Source organism: Plectropomus leopardus, chromosome 16 (genome assembly GCF_026936395.1).
Source record: "Plectropomus leopardus strain MGB_pleo_1.0 chromosome 16, ASM2693639v1, whole genome shotgun sequence".
Taxonomy (NCBI): domain Eukaryota; kingdom Metazoa; phylum Chordata; class Actinopteri; order Perciformes; family Serranidae; genus Plectropomus; species Plectropomus leopardus.
In genome coordinates this window covers 20594966-20617067 of record NC_142191.1, presented here as the reverse complement: position 1 = coordinate 20617067, position 22102 = coordinate 20594966, and the positions used below count along the sequence as shown (strand labels likewise).

At 39.7% G+C, this 22102-nt stretch overlaps 2 protein-coding genes across 3 annotated transcripts in view; one reads left to right on the top strand and one right to left on the bottom strand.

Moving 5' to 3' along the window:
- The window catches only part of aven (apoptosis and caspase activation inhibitor), a 76137-nt gene extending 60322 nt beyond the window's left edge, over positions 1-15815 (bottom strand). The window contains exons 1-2 of one of the 2 annotated variants that reach the window (XM_088089333.1): positions 15538-15815; positions 11929-12103 (exon numbers count right to left, since the gene is read on the bottom strand). In XM_088089333.1, the coding sequence (XP_087945459.1) occupies positions 11929-12103; positions 15538-15774 (412 nt within the window). In that variant the 5' untranslated portion in view covers positions 15775-15815. The remainder of the gene's footprint in view (positions 1-11928; positions 12104-15537) is intronic. The other variant, XM_042503063.2, reaches the window with a different exon arrangement.
- Positions 95-20787, top strand: chrm5b (cholinergic receptor, muscarinic 5b). The gene is made up of 2 exons (XM_088089332.1): positions 95-1501; positions 16562-20787. The coding sequence occupies exon 2, from the start codon at positions 16634-16636 to the stop codon at positions 18167-18169; it is 1536 nt and encodes a 511-aa protein (XP_087945458.1). The 5' UTR covers positions 95-1501; positions 16562-16633; the 3' UTR covers positions 18170-20787.
- The last annotated feature ends 1315 nt before the right edge of the window (positions 20788-22102 follow it).

Sequence of the window (22102 nt, the reverse complement as noted above, 5' to 3'; positions counted from 1 at the left end):
CGTGGGAAACCCTTGTCATGGCGAAGATGGATTTATGTTTTACTAAATTTCTATCGATCAATATATTGTTTTAGAATTTTTGAATCGGCCTGTCTACACTACAGATATCATCTCTTCCTCTCTGCTTCCCACTACATTTACATTTCAGCCACTGAGAAAATTAATTTCTCACTTCAGTGCAGCTACTTACTAAGAAAAAAAAACTAATTTGTTTGCTTCCTCTATTGTTGCATCATCTGCAAGAAGCTTATCTGCACAGTGAAGGTCATACCAACAGAAACAGAGAGCTCGCAGTGAAACGCACTCGTTATGAGGTCAGCAGAGGCAGCTGAGATTACCTGGTAAACTGAGAGCTTTTTAAAAACTCTGCAAATCTCCACTGACTGGACTGCTTCTACACTCACTCTGCTTTTAAAGGGGACACACACACGTTGGGGATTAACAGTCACCATGAAGTGGGACAGCAGTTGTGTGTGAATGCATGTCCCCTCTGATGAAGACGTACAGCTGTAAGCACTGCAGATGCAAAGGCAAACAGTCGGCCCTGACACCCACATCGACTCCTCCTCTGGCTCCTCCCCCCTTCTGCTTCATCCTACTCCTCCACCTCCTCACCTCTTCCTCCCTCCTCTTACATGTTGCTCAGTGCTCAGATACAGGATGAGGTTTCCGGCCATGTGGGAATTTCTCCTAATAGTGGCTCACGGTTGAATCTGCACGTTGGTGAGGACGTTAGTTCAACAAGACGAGCAGCTTTCTCAGACGTGCTAGGTAACAAAAAGTCATTCAATCTGTGCAGCCTTGAGGATTGGAGAACTCCGCTTTCCTTGCCAGTGGAGATGCTCAAAATTTTTGCAGAAAGAACAAGAAACTGCAACTTTTGCTGCTTTCATCGATTTCCCAGAAGATGTTGAGTTTATCTTTGGTGAGGAAGAAAAAGCTTTGCTGATCAACACTTGATTATCACTGCTGAGGACCAGGAGCTGTTTCCAGTAATTCGCCCTTCTGTGAAAAAGCTCCAACGAGGCACCTAAGCTGCTCTGTCAAATGGACATTGACGCTGAACAGCTGTTGCTTTTTACCGTCTTGTATCGGAAAGAAACGGGACCGTTCAGGAGCCATATAGCACTGCAAAAAACAAGGATGCTGAAAAACTTGTTCGCATCAAAGCACCTCGTACTTAGCAACTGATGAGGATGAGAGACGGTGTGATGACCTACCTGTATTTGGCAAGTGTGTTTTTCACCTCGTTGGAGAGAGGAGCGCAGAGGAAAAAAAGTCAGCGAGAGGGAGCAGGGGAGGGGAAGAGCGAGCCAGCAAGCGAAGGTGTGAAGCCAACGCTGTGAAACAGAGAGAAGACGAGCAGAGCTGAGAAAGACAGGGAGAAGAAACTGATACAACTCTGCCAGACTGAAGGAGTAAAAGCAAAAACAGCGTATCAAAGAGCTGGCTGAACGCCTGTTCAACGCTGCAGGATCGTGTTTTGTCAGAGTCATACAGGGTGAGTAAGTATTCTGTTTGATGTGGCTACTATGGCAGGAAATTAAACAGTGCACAGGAGCAGCTGTCAACTTACCATTCAGCAAAATCACATTATAAATTCTAACACTGTTAAATTTTAATACTTAAATAGTAAATGTAGCCTTGGTTATTATATTAGTGAATCGTGGAACAAGTGCTGGGCTTCATCAGTTGTCACCAGAGCTGTTATAGTTCAGAGTCGGAGCTCTGCCGTACATTTTGTGCAGCGTGTCACTTTTGACGCTCACAAATGTTGTTAAATTCATCCTGAATTGTTAATATGCTTTAATAGGGTTGGATATCAGTGTGCAGGGGTGTTCTGTGTTTAACTTTTTCCCCGAAAAAGTGGGAGGTATGAGTAGTCGGATGATTTGATTTAAGGTATCATTAATAACCATGGGGATGCCAAGTCACATGACTGGCATCCAAACACTTGTACCACTATATTCTTAGAGCTGTAAACACTACAAGCTTCATCCAAACAAGTTTGGATGCTGACACAACCAGCAATTAGTTGATCACCCAAAAACTATTTCAAAAATTAACTATTTCAGTCATTTTTCAAAAACAAAATGCTGAAAATTAACTTGCTCGAGCTTGTGAAATGTTTCAAATTTGCTGCTTTTCTGCAAGCGGTGATTGTTTTCATGATTGATTGATTGGCAGATTATTTTCACAACTAACTGACTGATCTGTGAAACACTGGAAAACAGTGAAAAATGTCCATCACTATCCTAGATGGTGGAGATTAGCTGCAAATAAAGATTATTTTAATTGTCAATTATTCTGTTGATTAATTTTTTGATTAATCAATTTGTTTGTAGGTCTATAAAATTGTGAAAATCTCTAAAAGTCTTTTCAAAAGCCCTAGTTTGGTCTAAAAAAAATGGTAAAAAAGGAATAAATAAATGTTGAATTTGATCAATAAAATGTCAGAAAATTGTGAAAAATATTGCTCAGAGATTCCCAAAACCCAAGATAATGTCCTCAAATGTCTCATTTTGTCCAAAACCCAAAGACATTCTGTTTAATGTCACTGAGGAGTAAAGAAACCAGAAAATCAATAGTTGACGACTTAATGACTAATTGTTGCAGCTCTAATAGGAAATGACCCATTTCATATTATTTGTACTCTATGCACTGAAATTAAATTGACTGATTCTTGTCTGTGCAACAGCTGTTGAAAAAAACAAAATACATATAAACATATATTTGAAATATTTAAATAAAAATGTAAAACAATGAAAAGCAGCAAATTCTCAAATTGGAAAAGCTGGAACCATCAGATCAAATGATGCATTAAAAATTACTTAAATGATTAATTCATTGTCAAATGGATGGAGGTTCCTTTTTTAATTCGATTGAATAATTAAATTATAGTTGCAATTCCATAGTAAACTGGATATAATTGGATTTGGATGAATTTGAATTTGAAGACATCAGCTTCAGCGTTGGGATGCTATGAGGCGGGATCTGTGACTATTTTCTGGAATTACATAGAACAACAATAATATTTAATTGAGAAAATAATTGTTAGTTGCAGCACTCATTTGGATACTTGACGGACTGCTATAAGTCATTTTGCTGCATTTCTCTTTTGTCTTATGATTGTACATTTGATATGTTGGATTGTACAGTCAGAACACATAATCTGAAGACATGACAGACACCTCTTGGAGATTGTATTGGGTGTTTTTTTTTTTGTTTGTTTGTTTGTTTTTCTACTATTTCCTGACAATAACTACGACAAATTCATTGAGAAGTTGACTGCAGTTGACTGAAATTAATTGGCCATGAAATGAACCCTCATATATTGATGTAGTGACACTGGAAAAGGTATTAAAAGATGACAGCGGGTAGACCATTGTTGCTGTGGGAGGATCTCAGTCAAGTGTCTATGATCCACCTGCTGCTTCATTTGGCCTCACGCCGTCCTCCGCTGGCCTCATCATAATCAGCATTAGCAGGGAAACGAACCACCTGTAATGCTTTGTTTCCTATTTGTTTTTGCCGAGCAGACGGTACACGAGCAGCCTCATTCCTCTGCTTTGACGCCAGTCTCCTCCAGTCTCGAAGGCTAATCAAGTATCCATAACGACACCGGAACATATAAATTAATGGCATGATTGGGACTATTCATCTCGGTTAGGAAAACGTCCTTGTGTTTGTCAATCTAGTTAGTTGAATCACTGAAGCTTTAATGCGATTTCCTTTAGTCTCATTATGATTGAGCCTTGATAGGCGCCCATTAGCAGCCTTGGTAAACTACGGCTGCGGGGGAGCAGGATTGATCCCTGTGTTAATGTGTACAGATAGATGACCGTGTTAGGATGTAAATAACTGCCCAGCAATTCCCCGTAGTCACACAGGCACATGGACACACACACAAACACACACAGACACACACACACACAAGGCACCACGTGTGCATTACCCCTAGCAACAGCACAATCAACCCCCAACAATGCCAGAAGACGAGACCTGACAAAATAAAATCACCTTCAGGTTACAAAACAAGTGACGGTGATTCATTCCTTAAGGCAGCTTGATGGTTTTAATTCAATCAATACACACATCTTTCACCAAAAGTCCTCTCTGACAAAGAGCTGTCTGCACATAAACAGCTTCTGAAAACCACCTGATGCTGAATTATTTCTTGCAAAAGCGCCGATGTTTCATCCTTGAAAAGTAACCTCGGTCCGGATGCCATGACGCAGGTCTGCTGCCACCTGACACTGTGAATCTCATCATTTGGTGTAATAATAGAAGGTGTATCAGAATCAATCAAAACACATGAATGCTAAAAGCACTCGGGATGTTTGGACAAGCCGTGGGGCCACATAATAGCCATCCACGATGGCTACGAAACAACAGAAATCATCAGGACCTTCACTTCAAATCAAACAGTCTGTTTACATAATTTCCCTGTCAGGCTCCATTTCTCCTAATCACACTGAGTACAGTAGAGCTTTCAATGGAGACTTTGCAAACAGAGACTCAGCCACTGTACGTCCCGATGACTCAATTACAGATTTCTAAATAGATCCTCAAGGCAAACTGACTGAAAAGGTAAAAGCCTTTATAGACACCGTGCTCAGATTTTCAGTTTGGTACTTTGTATTGTACGAATCAATTAATTAATACAGATTTAAAAATTTAAAAAAAAACTTAAATGCCATCTGTGGGAGTCACTGTGGCAACAAATGCATTTGGAAACAGAACAAAAAGTCAAATTGAAATATAAGCAAAGTGAGGTTATATAAAGGAGATTATATAAACAGCAGTGACAGGTTCTGCACTAGAACATCTTGGACAAAATGTAAGAATGAAAGAAGTGGGATGTATGGACTGCAGCACTATTACAGCCAGGGAAAAAGCACTCAGTTCTTTTACTGACATAAAACTAGCAATACTACAGTGTAGAAATGCTCTGTTTCAAGCTCACCTGGTGCAGGATGCGCCCCATATAGACTGAGGACTTTGAAGTGGCCCAGGTTTGATTCTGAACTCCAGCCCTTGGCTTCATATCATCCCTCTCTCTCTCCCACCGCCTATCATTAGCTGTTCTCTTCATGAAGAGCAAAAACACCCCAAAAAGAGAAATACTCTGTCAAAGTTTGCATTTAAAGTATTAGCATCAGAATATACTCAAAATCCCAAAAGCAAAAATACTCATTATGCAGAATGTCCAATTTAACAATTATACATTTTATGTTAGTGGATAGTGATTGTTGATAGATTAATGTGTAAACATCACTTTCATTTTTGCAGCTGGTAAAGGTGAAGCAAATTTTAATTGCAGAGGCACAATATTGGATTTTTTTGCCAATATCTAATATGCAGTTATATAGCAATTAATTTGGTCTATAACTGATACTAATATTGATATATATCTACTTTTTCCATCCTAATATGGATATTTTTTATGCCCTCCTATTTTTTTATGATCATCAAGTCTCTTCTGCAGAAGAATTATCATATTATGTATACTTTTATCCTGATGGCAGATGGAGACATAAGATATGATGTTTTTCAGTGTAAGAAATACTTATTTATTGTGCAAAAAAATAACAAAAACTCAACTTAGGGTAAATGTTTCATTTTAAAATCAATATCTGCCAGTACTGATGACTTGCCAATATTAACTTCAATTATACTAATTTGAATTACTTTTTACACATCAGAATTTATTTCTTGATTGTACTTTATATACCATTATTAATACTGCAGAGTCTAAAAAACATGAATACATGCACACATATATATATAAGCTTGAATTCAACTATCTATAGATAAAATTATCAAAAGGTTTTAACTGTTAAAATCTTGAATATGTCCCATTCATGTACATTTCACAATTTAGCATTATTATTATGTCAAATCCTGCCAAAACAATTTCATCCTAACTTCCATTAAAAGGTCCAGTGTGTAGGATTTAGGGGGAGATATTGGCAAAAATTGAATACAATAAGTATGTCTTTTTTGTGTATGATCATTTGACAAAAAGAATCATGTTTTCATTACCTCAGAGTGAGCCGTTCACATCTACAAACGGAGCGGATCCTTGTCTACGGAGGTCGCCACTTTGCACCGCCATGTTTCTACAGTAGCTCAGAGTGGACAAGCTGAAAACTGGCTCAGGACAGGGCCACTAACGTTTACGCATCAGCAACTGTAGTTAGCTCCTCCACAATAAGAGTGCAGAAAAAAAACACATTTTGTAACATGAAACTTCTTTATTCAGTGTTTTCACTGGTTTTAATCACCTGGTCTGTCAGCTCCCCCAAAAAACTCCTGAACAATGAACACTGAAGACGTAACCAGGAGAAATTTCAGCTGGTTGTAATCTGCAATCCTCACCACTTGATGTCACTAATCCCTCTGAATGTTACACACTGCTATTTTAAGTAGCTGTTCTGGTGCTTTCAGTCATATCACATGATCTTCATCAGTGCATGATATTTATCTTAAGGATGTCCAAATTTCCATTTTATCTGAGTATTTTTAAGACTTCTTGAAAATGTTTTAAATGCCGTTTAAACGTACAATAATAGACTTTAAAGTAACGGTTCCTATGTTACCATTTCTGATTGTATTAGACTCACAATTTATTTATTCCTTGAAATAAAAGTGGTGACCAATAAATCATGATTTTAGATGAGCTTTGTTTAGTTGTTCCTTCATTTTATTTTGCAGTCACATACACTCAGGCTCATAGTGTTGTTTTTTTAACACATTAGACTTCCCCTGACTAAGTGCCATTCATAAATTACTATAATTGGTATTTAAAGCCTCAATAGCCTGGCTTCCCACTGAGCCATTTTATTAAGGCAACCACTGCCTCTCTCCATCTGTTACACCTGGCACTGGCACTCTTGATGGTGTTTTCTCTGTCACAGAGGACTGACAAGAACACACTCTATTGTGATTTTATCTTCCCTGTTGTTTTCAAATTTTAATAACAGAAAGATCAGAGTTGTGGGGCGACCTCTAGCTCACCTGGTAGAGTGTGTGCCCCATGTGGCTGAAAAGGAAAATGCCCCAAAAAATAATCTTAATCAGCTTTGTTTCAAAGGTGGTGACAGTTGAATTTACGGTTTCCTGGACAGGGAGAGGATAATGATAGTGATTTGTATTCTTCATTCAGTCCTACATCCACTGTCAAACAGAAACTCTAAAAGAGTCAGCTCCATATGTGCTGGAAGGACAACAGATTTCCTGGCTAACAGCAACTTCCCTCTGTGCTGTAAAGTGACGATGTTTTTGTTCCAAATCTGATCCATCTGACAAAGGTGTTTTTCATTACATTTATCTCTAAATTACAAGAGGCGGCATGGGACAATAGGAAAATTTCATGTCATGATTATTGCAATTGACAATACTGTTGTTATTAATAAAGGTCCAGTGTGTGATATTTAGGGGGATTTGGTGGCATCTAGTGGTGAGGACTGCAGACTGCAACCAGCTGAAACTCCAGCTGGTTAGAATTCCTTCAGTGTTCATTGTTCAAGAGGTTTTAACTGGGAGCCGAATTGTCCGTAGTGGTCTTAGGAGATAAAAACCATAAAAACACTGAATAAAGCAGTTTCAGATTTTTAAAAAATTAAAACAAATAATAATGTTTTCATACACTGCTTGTTCCATCAGGAGCTGCTAACTATGGTAGCTGATGCAAAAATGCAAATGGCCTCATGTAGACTGTTTGGTTTGTCCACGCTCACTCTAAGGTAAAGCAAACACAACGATTCTTATTCTCAGCTGATTATACACTTAAGAAAACACACCTGTCATATTATATTCAATTTCTGCCAAAAATAATTATCAAAATTGTTGCAGATTAATAGTTTCCAAAGCTTGAGGTGACACTTTTACTTTTTTAAATAAAAGTCCAAGACCAAAGATATGTGAAACTGTATAAACAGAGAAAACCTGCAAGTCCTCACATTTAAGGGGCTGAAACCAGCAAATTCTTACCATCTCCGATTAAAAAAGTAAAGATTTATTTGATATGATAATCACAATAGTTGCTGAATGATTTGCTGTCGATAGACCAATTGATGAATCAACTAATTGTTTTAAGGTCTAAACATCTTCTTTTAAAAGTATCTTTGTCTCACTATAACAAACTTGAATGCCCTCAGCCTTTTAATGTCAGGTAGAACAAAACAATTCCCACCCACGCAGATATATATTTATACAGTTTTGTTTTAGGTTGTTTAGGTTATGTGCTCAGCTCTGACAACAACAGACGGCAACATTATCAGATAAAACCTCCTCTTATGACAAGATACATCCCTGTAGTTTATGACATCCTGCTTATTGTATCTATTTGATTGAAATGTTTTAAATTTAACACATAATCTCACTAACATCTCACGCCTCCAGCACTAGACCTCTCTGCTCTGAGATTTTGGATTTTGTAAGAAGTTCATACAGTGGAAAAAGGCATTAGAGAAGCGTGGCTCCAGGCCATTTCTATCCTAAAATACACAACATCTGCACATACTTCTCACCTTTAAATTCTGCCCAGTCATGCCAACACAGCAACCAGATACTCCGACACTTCAGCACTTCGGATACAAAAAGTGACGGCAAAATAATCTCCACAATGATAAGAATTCTATAATAGCTTCGGAGGAAAAGGGAGGTTTCTGTGGCAGATTCCTGATTTCACGGCTACCTTAATTGGCCATAAAAACTACTCTTGAAAGCATCGCCTCCCACGTACAATTAAGTATCCTCTAGAGAGCGGCAGCCTCTTGCTGTACGGCATGACTAATCTGACAATGTGGGCAAAACACAGAGACGAGAGATACAAGTCAAACAACTCACAGGAGCACCTTTGGCATTTACGCTACAAGAGAAGAGGAGAGAGACACGGCGCTGCAACACTCTCTAACTCTCTAATGGCGTGAGAAAAAAAACAAAAATCATATAAAAACAGTTAGCTGCCTAAGCACTCAACTGGAGTTAAAAATGGCCACAAAACTTCCTACAAAACAAAAACAAGTCCTGCACAGACTGTAAGTAACAGCTCCTGGATTTTATACCATAAAACACCATTATACTTACACTTTGTGCTGAATAATACACATTATTTTGTCAGTTAGAATTTAATAGCTTGTTGAATTTAACATTTTAGAGTTTTTAACATCAATCAGCAAAGCTTAAATAATAGCATGAGAAATGTGGGATTTCATTAAATGCTGATAATTAAAACTTACGCAAGTTTCTGCTAACTGATATTTTTTATTTGGTAAGTAAGTTATTCCTCTTAGGGATGCACGATAATATCAGCATGCCATTGGGATCAGCCGATATTGGCTTAAAATGAAATAATGGAATCGGCCAACATGCTGATTTCTGGCAATACCTCCAAACCGATATATAATTTTATTTATTTATTCATCTCACGTGATACTACTCATCCGCATTCTGATAAGCAATGCCACTCGAGTGGGATCAGAGACGGTTTAGAAACAAGGCCGAGCACTCGTGTGGGTTTTACCTATAAAAAATGTGGACAACACGTCTCCACGTGCTTAAATGAAGCCAAAATATCCTGAATACAGCCTCTTTCAAATAGCTCTGATGACATCATTTGGAGCCAGAGACTGCTCAGTAGCGGTCTCCGCTGCGGTGGAAATCTCGCCCATAGACCCGTCAAATCAAGTCGCGAGCAGCGCCATTGATCACGAGCACAGCGGTTAGCACACACAGCTGTCAATGATGTCATCAAATCCCCTTTTAATATCATCAAATAACTCATTAAAACCAAACTTATCCTAAAAACAAACACTTGAACAAACATCAGGGTGAAAAGAACTACCCAAAATTACATAATCATTTATTTCACCTGTACTTTGAGTTTTTGGGTTTGTGACTTATACTGCAGCCAGCCACTGGCATAACGATAAATTGTGGAAATGTTGTTTCATAATATCATCTTTAGGATACGCTTTAATTAAGAATTGTGCGTCACTAGGCAGATAACGACAGAAATATCAGTGTGGAAATATTCTTGCAACAACAACATCAGAGGGAACTGCAGAGTTGGCTGATATTTCTCTGCATTTGTCAATATTACAAACCTCTTTCACATTACACAAAGTCATTTGACCTTTTGTTCATATTAAAATATTAACAGTGCAGCTTTATGAAACCCACAACAGGCTTTTGAATTTACCACAACATAAATGGATGGAAAAAAGTTCAAAGGCGGTAAAATCTCATTTACATGCTTTCCAGTTCATTTATATGCCATTGTTGTAAGAAATGGCACAAAACGACAGGTTGAGGTTTGTTGATTAACAAAAGGCCAACATGTTGGTGTTACCCTAATTTGACTAATGGCATCTAAATACCCATATCACATCCTGCTGATGTATAAAATAAACTAACACACACTAGTCAACCTTAAAACCAAACATTTCTACATTTTTAAACTTCAGTTAATAATAAAGTGAAGCTCAATGCCAGGAGGCAACACCCATGGCAATACTGCTAAATTACTGCACTTTATGTGACGTGCTGTGAGAATTGGTCGTTAATATGAAGAAATCTGAAGCTCTGCACTAATAAGACGGCACCGATTTTCTGCTGGTGTTCCTCTGGGGGAAGAAATATCAACAGAAACAGGAATGAGACTGAGAGTCTCAGGAGCTGAAACACAGAGCTCTGAAATGAGCAAACAAGAGGATTTTCTATGCAGCCATCCGACAGCAGTGTCCATACCGAGCAATTAAAGTCCATAAAGTCTACACAGACATTTCCTTTTAACTAATTAGGATCCAGAGACAACTTCAGTAAAGTATAATTATCCTAAGCAGAGTATTTGACAGAGAATGAATGTTTCATGTCGTTATTCAAAAAAGGCTAACACACAAAAGTCAATACAGTAGCATAATAACGTTGTACTGTTCCTTTGGATTTGAACCGCCAACCCTTCGGCTCCAAAGCCCCATGACCTGAGCTACTGCTGCCCCGCTTTAATCCACTGGTTTGATCATTATTTGTGGAAAAGAAAAGGTGCCAATATTTATTTGTGCAAAACTGAAGAGAGATAGAGGAGCAGCAACTGAGACTACGGGAGATAGACTGAGAATCTGTCGCTTAAGCTTTTATAAAAAATGCTGTGACCGTGCCACTGTCGCAGACACTGATGCAGGTCCTCACGTTTACATTTAGCCATCGGACTGATGTGCCCCACCATGTCGTTTATCACATCGAAATAAGGAAAAGTGGAACAGTTGGGGCCACTTGTTCCAAGTTTTCCACCGGTGGCGGACTTGTTGGACCGTGTGAACACAGCCTCCTTCTTTCATTCCTTCAACCACCAGGTCGGCATGATATTTGTGCATATCCAAAAATAGATTCTTTTTTTAGATTCAACGTCTCTTTCACCGGTCAGTGATTTTTCTCCTACGCACCTGTCCACATAAGTTTTGAAGGTGTGCACTGGCCTTTCTATTGATGCATATCCAAAACTAAAATAATAATGTTTCTTCTTTTGAACAGATATGTGGGCTTTTGTTTTGGGCATCTGTAGCACAGCCTTGCAAACTGTTGGTCAGGTGGTGTGTGTACAATACATCCACGACAACGCAGAGATGACCACAACCAGGCGGGGAACACGTTCACATGACCCGAATTCAGATTATTGTCAAATTTGGAATAATAGTGGCATGTTAGTGTGTATGTAAACTTAGTCGTTATGTTTACTTCTATAATTCAAGCATTGAAAGTTATTCCTTTAAGTTCACAAATATAAGCCCAAACAAGCATTATAAGAATATTTGAAGTTTTAGTGAAGCTCAGATGCCTGACTCGTCTCTCCAGCTCCTGACCAACGTCTACAGGACAAGTTGGCAAAACAAAAAAAACTTAAAGCTTGTGGTCACATCTTACCTGCTGACTCCAGCAGGACGTGATAGTCTGTTCCTCTCTGTGTGGGTGTGTCGTCATCCTCGGGTTTCTGCTTCTCCGACGCCTCATAACGATCCCAGTTTGATTCCAGTTTTCTCCTGGAGAACACCTCCCTCCTGTCGTCCTCCTCCTGAAAGTTGTCCCGTTCATCTTGATCCTAAATAAATAAGAACATAGTGGGTTACATAATAAGATATGAGGGGAATAATGGTGCACGCTTTTAGAGTCTCTTCTCAAAAGCCATTTATGCCTACATCTCGCCAATCACTGCAGGAAGTAGGTGGGATTATTGTCAGTTTTGAAAAGTTACAAAAGTCACTGAATGCATCTCCCCGTTCCAGCGTCTTTTACCCTCACTCCACTTCACTCCATTAAGCTATTTTAACTAACTTACAAAAAGCATCAGTGAACCAAACACAACATACTGGAACTCCCACCTTTGATGCAATAACCTGCAAAATATCCATATTCAATACAATTTTCGATGCCACAGTTAAAAGTGACATTGAGGGCATGCAAATTAAATTTTACATTAAAAAACAAATATAACGAGGCTACAACATGACAGCAACATTTTCTTTTCTTCAGTAGTAGAAGACAGCAGAATGACTGTAGTAAACGTTAATAACGAGAGAGAGCAGAAGAGGTGCTGGTATCGCTGTGTCGATACTGTTGTGAATGACTATTAAGCCTGATTAAAATAATCAGGGTCAGTATGTGTCAATAACTCAATATTCTTGAAAACAGTACTAGCTAATAAAACCGACTTAACCAGCCCCTGGGCCCCTGTCACTTTGCAACAGTGACCCCTGAGCAAAGCAAGTTAAGTATCTCTGCACTAGAACATTACACACACAAACAAACACAAACACACACACACACACACACACACACACAAAACACAGCTGTTCTTAAAATGATCAGGAAGCCATGCACAACCAAAAAAGATGTTCTGCACAAAAAGATGACTAAAGCTACAAAATCGTATTTTATCCTACACAACTGTGACTGAAAAATGGTCTTTCACAATCATGAGCAGACAACGTGCAGATATTTTTCTACATCTTTTTCTTTCACCATCTTCCCATCGGAGTACGTGCACCAACTGAGGCCGATTATATAACCTCTGAATACTCCGTCTTTAGAGAAACAAAAGGATGTCTTGGGTGTCTACCACTCAACTGGTGTACATCACAACATATAGAAATGCAGTAAAAAAAAAGTAATGACTTTAGTTTTTACAAACTTGAGTCGTGTGGAACCATCTTCCTGGGTACTGCGACTCAGAATTTTCCCTGACAGCAATAACACTCCTCTGACGGGGCTCCACGAAACTAATTCAAAGAGCGTTTTGTGAAGTGGTGATTAACGCATAGCTCTTATTCATGATTGGTAGCTAAGCTTAACAAAAGGGTCAAGGTAAATGGCACTGTATGACAAAGAATAGTTGTCCAGCAACTCAACTAATTAAATTTAACTGCGTCATATTTTTCTTGCTGTTCTGTCACATAGCTGCACAAACCTTTACTGAGGTTGTCATGGAAATATGCAGATGTGACAGAGGGACAAAGCACGCTCAGTTTTTCAGATGCTCTATTAAAACTCCAACACACACAGGAAGAAATGGGATTTTAACTGACAGGAAATGAACAATGATTAAAGGATCTGGTAAATGTGCTGCTGGTTCCTCTATTCTTCTCTGCATGATGGTAATGTAAGAGGCATTCCTTAATTATTTAAAAGTTGTTTATCACAATTATTTTTGAAATTTTACAACACAACGTCAGGGAAAAAACAAATGATAAAATCCTTTTTTTTTTTTTTTTTTTTCATTTTTAAGACTTCTGACAGATTGATTTAAGATATTTTAACACCAAATAGGGCCATATTTTTAGATTTCACTGCCTTTTAAGACTTTTAAAGGATCCGCGGGAACCCTGTTTTTCTGAAAATACCATAAAAATAAAAAATTATAAAAAATTAAACACACACAAACAGCTATTTTATCTCACAAACAGTATCATCAAAGACCCCATGATAGCTATGGATCCATGCAAGAAGATTTATTTTATGATTGCAATCAAGGAGCTCCGATGTACCAACGAGATTCGTATGATTGCAATCACAGAGCCCCTATTGTTTCCCTGCTAATTCTCCAGTTACCATGGCAGGAGCATCAACTGACGGAGCATCCCGGTGTAAACTAAGCCCAACTCTCTCACATCATATCCAGGGCCCAGTGATAATGCTGACGTGTTGTGAATAGGTTGATCACTACGATGACACATACTAATTTCTCTCTATCTTAATCTATACGTGCTGACGGTATCTCATGATGTGCATGATGATGCATGTACAGTAGATTAGTGTGGCTGTGATCATGCTGACACAAACCCACTTATCTAATGCACTGCACTCAACCAGCGTATTTGTACTGTGGCTATTTATATTGAGCATGACTCACAACTGTATGACCACGACAGAGGCTGTGCTTTACCTGTATGGAAAAAAACGTCACATGTTGGCAAATGTGCTGACGTCATATCGCTTTGCCTAACATGGGATTAACAATGCACTTGTTTATTTATAAACTATCATTATTTAGAGGAATTTTGGTGTACATGAGCAGATAATTACACTGAAATTAGACTAGGGATGCCCCGATAGGATCTGAAGTATCAGTATCGGGCCCGATCAAAGCAATGTTTAATTGATCAGGATCTGTAACTTTGAGCATCCTTTGTTTAAGTCCTCCGTCACACAGGTGTCATAAATGGAAAGCAGGATTTGGGGCAGATACTCAAGTCTTATTGTAATGCTACTACTCAGTTAAGTTGATTTCTTTTATAATATTCAACTTAAGCTGTTACACCACTTTAAGTAGAACTGGATTTTTTGTGTGTCATTTTTAGTGAACTAGTTTTATTATAGTGCTGTAATAAGCAGCACTGTGACCGATTTTTGTTTGTTGTTAATGAGAACGTTAAAGTTAAGCTATATGACTACTTTGACGCAGAACTGTGATTATATTACTCATTAATAGTGTTCTGATGTTTTTATTACACTGCTGCATTAAGTGGATTTGAGAGCAATTTCTGAAGACACACTTCATTTTTGAAAAAACAAATACTACACTGAGTGGAATTGTGATAAGAGCCAAATAATAAATATTATAATGTTTTCCTTGTTTATTTGTAAAAACAAACAAAAAACAACTTAATAAGGAACTATTTGGATGCAGACATTTTCTTGTATTGCATTGCAGAGCTATTTGACTGTCAATCAAATACACAAGATTGATTTTAATAACTTTAAAGTACTTGAAGTGTGCATTGTGCAGCTGTATTAGCCATGTAAATACAAGTATCGGATCCGGTCTCTGTACCGGCAGATACTCAACATGAAATGACTTGGACTGAGATCGGGGGCAAAGAAACTTGATCGGGACATCCCTATAAAAGCTACCTATGCCGAGTTGAAGAGGAGGTCCTGTTAGGTTTTACACCATCGCCCAAGAACTGTGTGTGTTTTCTAGGCGAAGCAACAATAAAATTACTATTTTTTTCAATGGGGTTTGGCGGAGCGGAATACCGGGAGCAGCTCCTGTGGAGCGCCGCTCTCATGCTGTCTCACCCGGTGATGGTACTCCGCTGCATAGCCGCTTCCCCCGCGTCCACGACCGCGGTGATGGTCTCTTTTGCCCCGGCCGCGATGGTGGCCTCCTCTGCCTCTGCCCCGGTGTTCACCGCCACCACTGTCGCTGTCATTTCCACCCCGGCCGCCTCTTCTCCAGCTGCCTCCTCTGCCTCTGCTCGGTCTACCCTCCATAACTTTCAACTGTAGCCGGACAGTTTAGCATGTGACACAGTAAAGTTGAACGGAATGAGTGTTGCGTTAAACAGCGTCCCACAACAAACCGGCGTAGATGGTTCCGGGTCTCATTCGGACCAAAATAAGACAACAGGCAAACACTCATTTTACAGTTTAGAGTTTATGTCAATATTTGAAATTTGTTTTATTGGAAAACAAACAGCAGTTTAACTGTTTGAAACCTGAGAAAATTGTTTTTTCTTTTTTTAAAACGTTGGAGGCAAAATTAGGACCCCAAAAACTCCAGGAAAATTTTTTAAAAAGTTTTTTTTTTTTAAAAAAAAGGAACTGACTTGGGAAAAGGTACTGATAATTTTGGAGCATTGTAAATAAAGAAAATTAATAATCAGAAATATAGTTTTCTAGACATTGTTCAGGACATTTCTCACTGAGTTGCTCATTTTCCCTTTCCAATGTTTTCAAAAGAATTCAAACCAAATTTGCTCAGGGCTCAAAGGTTTAAACACTTGTGAACGCAGAACAAGAAAAGTGATGTTGACCCACGTTTCCAAGGGTTACAACATAAAAGAGAGGTTCTGGGGATAGTTAAAATAAATACAAAACTGGGACTAAAACCCATTTTAATAATCTCTGTACTACAACTACTGTAGGACTAACAGTGTGCATGAGCATGTTTTGTGAACCCCTGAGGACAATATTTCTACAGGGTTTATTCCTGTTATGATTTAAAAAAAAAACAATTATCAGCAAATGTATTTCATTTGTTTTTTTCTTTTTATTTCAGGAAAACTCTTAATGGATCCACAAAAAGGCGCCTCTCTCTGACCTGTCAACGTTAACACTGAAAGATATCAACATGAATGTAGATCCTCCAAACAGCACTTTTGACAACGCAACACGCGTCCACGGTGCGCCCTTCAACGTTTGGGAGGTCATAACCATCGCCACAGTGTCGGCCATCGTCAGCTTGATCACTGTTGTTGGTAACGTGCTGGTGTTGCTATCCTTCAAAGTCAACAGCCAGCTGAAGACTGTCAACAACTACTACCTACTGAGCTTAGCGTTCGCTGACCTCATCATCGGAGTGCTGTCCATGAACTTATACACCACATATATCCTGATGGGTTACTGGTCCTTGGGGAACCTGGCGTGTGATCTCTGGCTCGCTGTAGATTATGTAGCCAGCAACGCTTCAGTCATGAACTTACTCGTCATCAGCTTCGACAGGTACTTCTCCATCACGAGGCCGCTGACGTACAGGGCTAAAAGGACTCCAAAGAGAGCCGCCATCATGATCGGCCTTGCGTGGCTGGTGTCTTTTGTCCTTTGGGCGCCACCCATTCTGTGCTGGCAGTACTTTGTAGGAGAGCGAAACGTGCCCGCTGACCAGTGCCAGATCCAGTTTTTAACAGAGCCTGTTATCACATTCGGGACAGCCATTGCTGCTTTCTACATCCCGGTCTCTGTTATGACCATCCTTTACTGCAGGATCTACAAGGAGACGCAGAAACGGACCAAAGATCTGGCGGAGCTGCAAGGGCTCGCGACAGAAAATGCTCCAGAGGGGACTAAACCGCAGAAAACTATCATTCATTCTTGCTTTCATTTCACCAGAGAGAGGAGAGAGCGGAGTCAGGCCTCGTGGTCCTCCTCTAACCAGAGTAATGCCACTAAAACTACCATCAGATCAGACGAGGCATGGGCGAAAGCAGATCAGATCACTTCCTTTAACAGCTACTCCTCGTCCGAAGAGGAGGAGCAGCATGTTTCAATAGAAACCCCACAGGGATCTTTCAAAGAGCAAGGTAGCGGAGAGAGCAATAAGAACGGGCAGGTGAATGATTACGCGGAAGATCTGTATTTTTCCACCCCTCAAAAGAAGAGCAGCAAAAAACGCATGTCTTATAAGTTCAAACCTGGCTCAAAGGGTAAAAACGGCAAACCGACTGCCACACCCTGCCTGCCTGAAGCAGAGCAGCCTGCCAAAAACGCCTCCCCATCCTCCTCCTCCACCACCTCCAAACCCATCGACCCCGTCCTGAAGAACCAGATCACCAAGAGGAAGAGGATGGTGCTTGTGAAAGAGAAGAAGGCGGCGCAGACTCTCAGCGCCATCCTGCTGGCCTTCATCCTCACATGGACGCCGTACAACATCATGGTGCTCATCTCCACCTTCTGTGCCGAGTGCATCCCCATGTCCCTGTGGCACCTCGGCTACTGGCTGTGCTACGTCAACAGCACCATTAACCCCATGTGCTACGCCCTTTGCAACAAGACCTTCCAGAAGACCTTCCGCATGCTCCTGCTCTGCCAGTGGAGGAGGAGGAGGAGAGGCGAGGACAAGCTGTACTGGTGTGGACAAAACCCAAACGTCAACAATAAAATGACTTGATGTGGCGGACTGCAGCATTAGAGCAGCTTTTTTTCCCCACGTGTGGATTTTCTTGATATAAATAGTCAGTGGTCATCATCAGCATGAGGTGCTGCATGTCATTTTTGTGTGAAAGTACATGTCGGTGAAAAATGAGCTGAGCCTGATGCAGCACTTGAACTGTTGTTACAGATTATTACAGAAAAGAAACCCCATGAAGGCAGCGACACATTCTTACCAAGGTTAAAGAATGGGTTCAGATTATTAAACCTTAAGGATAACATCACCGATTTTACACATTAAAGGAGATTAATATAACACCAAAAAACGATTTGCTGTGTAAGGATATGGAGGGATAACAGTGTCCTGAGCACTGAGTAAAGTCACCAGGCCTCTGGGAGGAGCACAGGGCTGTGATGTCAATTTTCCATAGAGGTTAAACGTAGAATTACAATGTGATGCCATTGGGCTGAAAAAGGCTTCTTTCCATGGACTTAAATGTGAAAGAGCTGTATGTAAATCGGTAGATATATTTACTGGAGCGTGACAGCCCCCCCAAAAATTACTTGTTTAATCTATTTGGTCTAGAAGAGCCACACAATTAAATCATTTTTATCCCCATCTAAGTTAGCAGAGCACTAAACTGTAAAGTTAGCTGCTCTACCACACTGCATGCATGAGCAGCATGTGATGGAAACCTCGTCAAACTTCTCGTGGTGTCCACACTGGCAATGTTGCTGCAGGGCTGCTGCAGTGCTGCTTGCTGCATTTACTGCAGTATTTCCACAATTAAAAGCACATCCTCCACTCATTATGAAGCCATGCAAACCACTGCACTGTCAACAATGCAGTCCTGCAAATATTTCAAAATAAAAAGCCTTGTGTCAACAACAAAAGGGATTCTGTTGAAATGTTGTCAGAGGGCTTTTATTTTGAAATGGAAACAGCATTTCTTTATGTCTGGGACAGAGAAATTGAAACTGCAGTAAAAGGTGGTATGTCATGCTATTATCAAAACACAATTTTCACTGACTTTTTCTGCTGACAACTGCATGCAAGTAACAAAAATTGGCAAGACTCTGTTTCTCTAGATGTGCAGCAGCCGCACCGCGCCTGAGCAGCGCTGCTCACGCATGCAGGGAAGTCCGGGCGTAACTCTCTAGTGCACCTGCTCTATGGACCCCACGATGCATAAGATCCACCACTGAGCAACTTTCACAGGAATGAACGGGTCCATGCATCTAACAGTATATCAAGTCCTCTTTATACATCCATGGGGGTCACACTACCTCTGTGTGTTGTAGTGTGAGCTTCTCCTATCTTTGTTTTACACAGTCTGGTCATGCATACAGGTTAGTGCATGTGAGCTCCTGTGTGTGTCTCTCAGTGGCTAGCTCATCGGCACTTCATAGATATGCTTTGGATGTCCCATAGAGCTCCTTTCACTACAGACATAAAATAAACTCGAAAGGAGGGTGGATACTTCTTATTAGTGTTGTATTCTTTTAGCCAGTTATCTACACTACAACAGTCCCTTTTCCAGACCGTCAACTGTAAGGCTACTGCCTGAAATTCAGATGTGAGGCACAGTGGTTATTTTACATCTCTAAGTTGTTTTTCAAGTAAAACCAGAGTTGCATCTGTCTGACAGATAATCACTTAGACCAGAATCTTCAGCTGAACTTTCAGGATCCTGTCTCAGTGGCGGTGGAGGGATCAGGCTGACTCAGGCAGTCTTGTATTGGCTTTTGCTGAAATCTAAAATTAATTATTGATAATAATGAAGATTGTTTGTCCCCCAGTCTCTTACACTTTAGGGCCAGTGTGAACAGGGAGAATGATTACTAGTTACAACATACTTTAACATGAGTAGAACCTGAACCTGTCCTTCAACCCTCATATAATCCTCCTTTATTCTATTGCTCACCTGCACTGTACATAAAGGACATGTCATAGGCTTACACGTTTCAAAGTAATTTATAGTATAAAAAATATATTTCACTGATTCTGTTGGATTTCACACCTCTCAGATGGTAAATGTAAAATGCTTAGTGTATATCAGTGTTTAGTGAATGTTTTTGTTTTCTAAAGTGGCTCTTGCAATCGATATATGATCTCGTGTTCAAGGGCTAATCTGTACATTTCTGTGCATTTACAGCTGCATTCGTTTCACAGTGGTAACATGAGATTGTTTATGGATCACATCTCTATTCTTGTCAATATTCAGATTACTGTAAAAAACAAACAAAAAAAACAGCACATGGGATTTGAAGCACTGACTTTCACCATGTCTCTCTGATGGATGAGTGATGATGTTGTAAATTATAGCACTTTTATGTCTTTTAATGATGTAATGTCAGATGTTATCTCCCTTAACTCTGTGCCTTTAGTTCTGCTCAGAGGCTTTGTGAATGAATCTGTGCTCGTTGTCTGTGTGCAGTTTTGTGAAGGTGAGTCTGTGTACTGATATGAATAACAAATTCAAAGGCAGAATTATACTTTTGTCACGAACATTTTCAACATCATGATTTGAATCTGATCTGATTGGGTTTGTACCTGTACTTTTTTTTTGTTGAGACATGATGCGAATCATTACCTGCTCCAATAGTTGAGTAATAAAACTAACGTGCCATGGATAACCTGTACAAAGAGCATGACTGTTGCTACGCGCAGAAAAGGGCTAAAGACTTTGCAGAGAATTGATCACAGATCCTGCTGGTCCCAAGACGACCTGCCACTTCAGTTTGATGGAACTCCATTATTAAATAAGTCTGGTGATATTCTATATTTTTGTGATTGTCAACAAAAACCATGACCAAAATCCATAACCAACAATAATTATCTGAATAGACAAAGTTTGATAGAGTTTCTTCCTCTCAACAAACATCCATTTTTGTCCAAAAACTACTAGAAACCTAAGATTAAACCACATTGTTCCTCTGGGCAGCGTTCTGTTATTACAATGAACAAGGGCAGCATAGGTGTATAGATTTCAGGGGAGACGCAGGGGACCAACCCTGTGCAACAAAAAAATTTCCAAAAAGGACATTAAATGTCAAAATTTTGACCCCCCGTTCCAAATGTTTCACCCTTAATAGGGATAGGAAACCCACGCTGTTGATGGGCAGCATGGATTTTTTTGAGTCAATCCCATATACACAGTCCTGCTGCCCTGAACACGAACCAGTGCACCAAATCTGCAGTCCATAAGTTATTCATTAATAAATTATTCCCTCATGTTTGAGTCGTGTTTGCTAAACACTAAAGGCCCCAGCTGTTTTAATTAATAATTTTTCATAAATATGCATAAAGATTTTCAAGATCTTCATCAACTATCAAATGGGCTCGTGGCTAAGAAGACAGACGGACACATTGTTGGTCTTCTCATGGGATCATACCTGTAGCCTTATTGCAGCTTATTTCAGTGGTTCCCGGATGCATCACAGGTTATGGCCTTAGGCGACTGACAAAGAACTGTTAAAGGGGATAGTTCAAACCCCAAACAATAATACATATATTTCCTTTTACCTGTGGTGCTTTTTATCAATCTACATTGTTTAGGTGTGAGTTGCGGTTTGTTTGAGATATCGGACCTTGGGGAGATGTCTGCCTTCCCTCTTATATAATGGGACAAGATGGCACTCGGCTTGTGGAGGTCAAAGCGCCAAAAATAAGTTGAAAAACTCAACAGCAATGTCTTTTTGTAGAAATCATGAAATTTCCATTCTACTTAACTACAAACGCCGACCGTATCATTCAGCTGAGCTGTATCATTAGCTAACTCAGTGGTGCCGAAAAATATGCACTCTTGATTTTGAAGTGAACTGTCCCTTTAACTTTTACACTTAATTAAGAACAGCTGATAGGCTTCCAGGCTTCCATGGCAAAAGATCTATCTCCATGATCTTTGGGGATGAGGACCATGTGATACAGATGAAAGCTCTGGAAAAAATA

Excerpts from the sequence above, each read along its gene's own strand:
- chrm5b (XM_088089332.1), top strand. The coding sequence starts at position 16,634 with ATGAATGTAGATCCTCCAAACAGCACTTTTGACAACGCAACACGCGTC.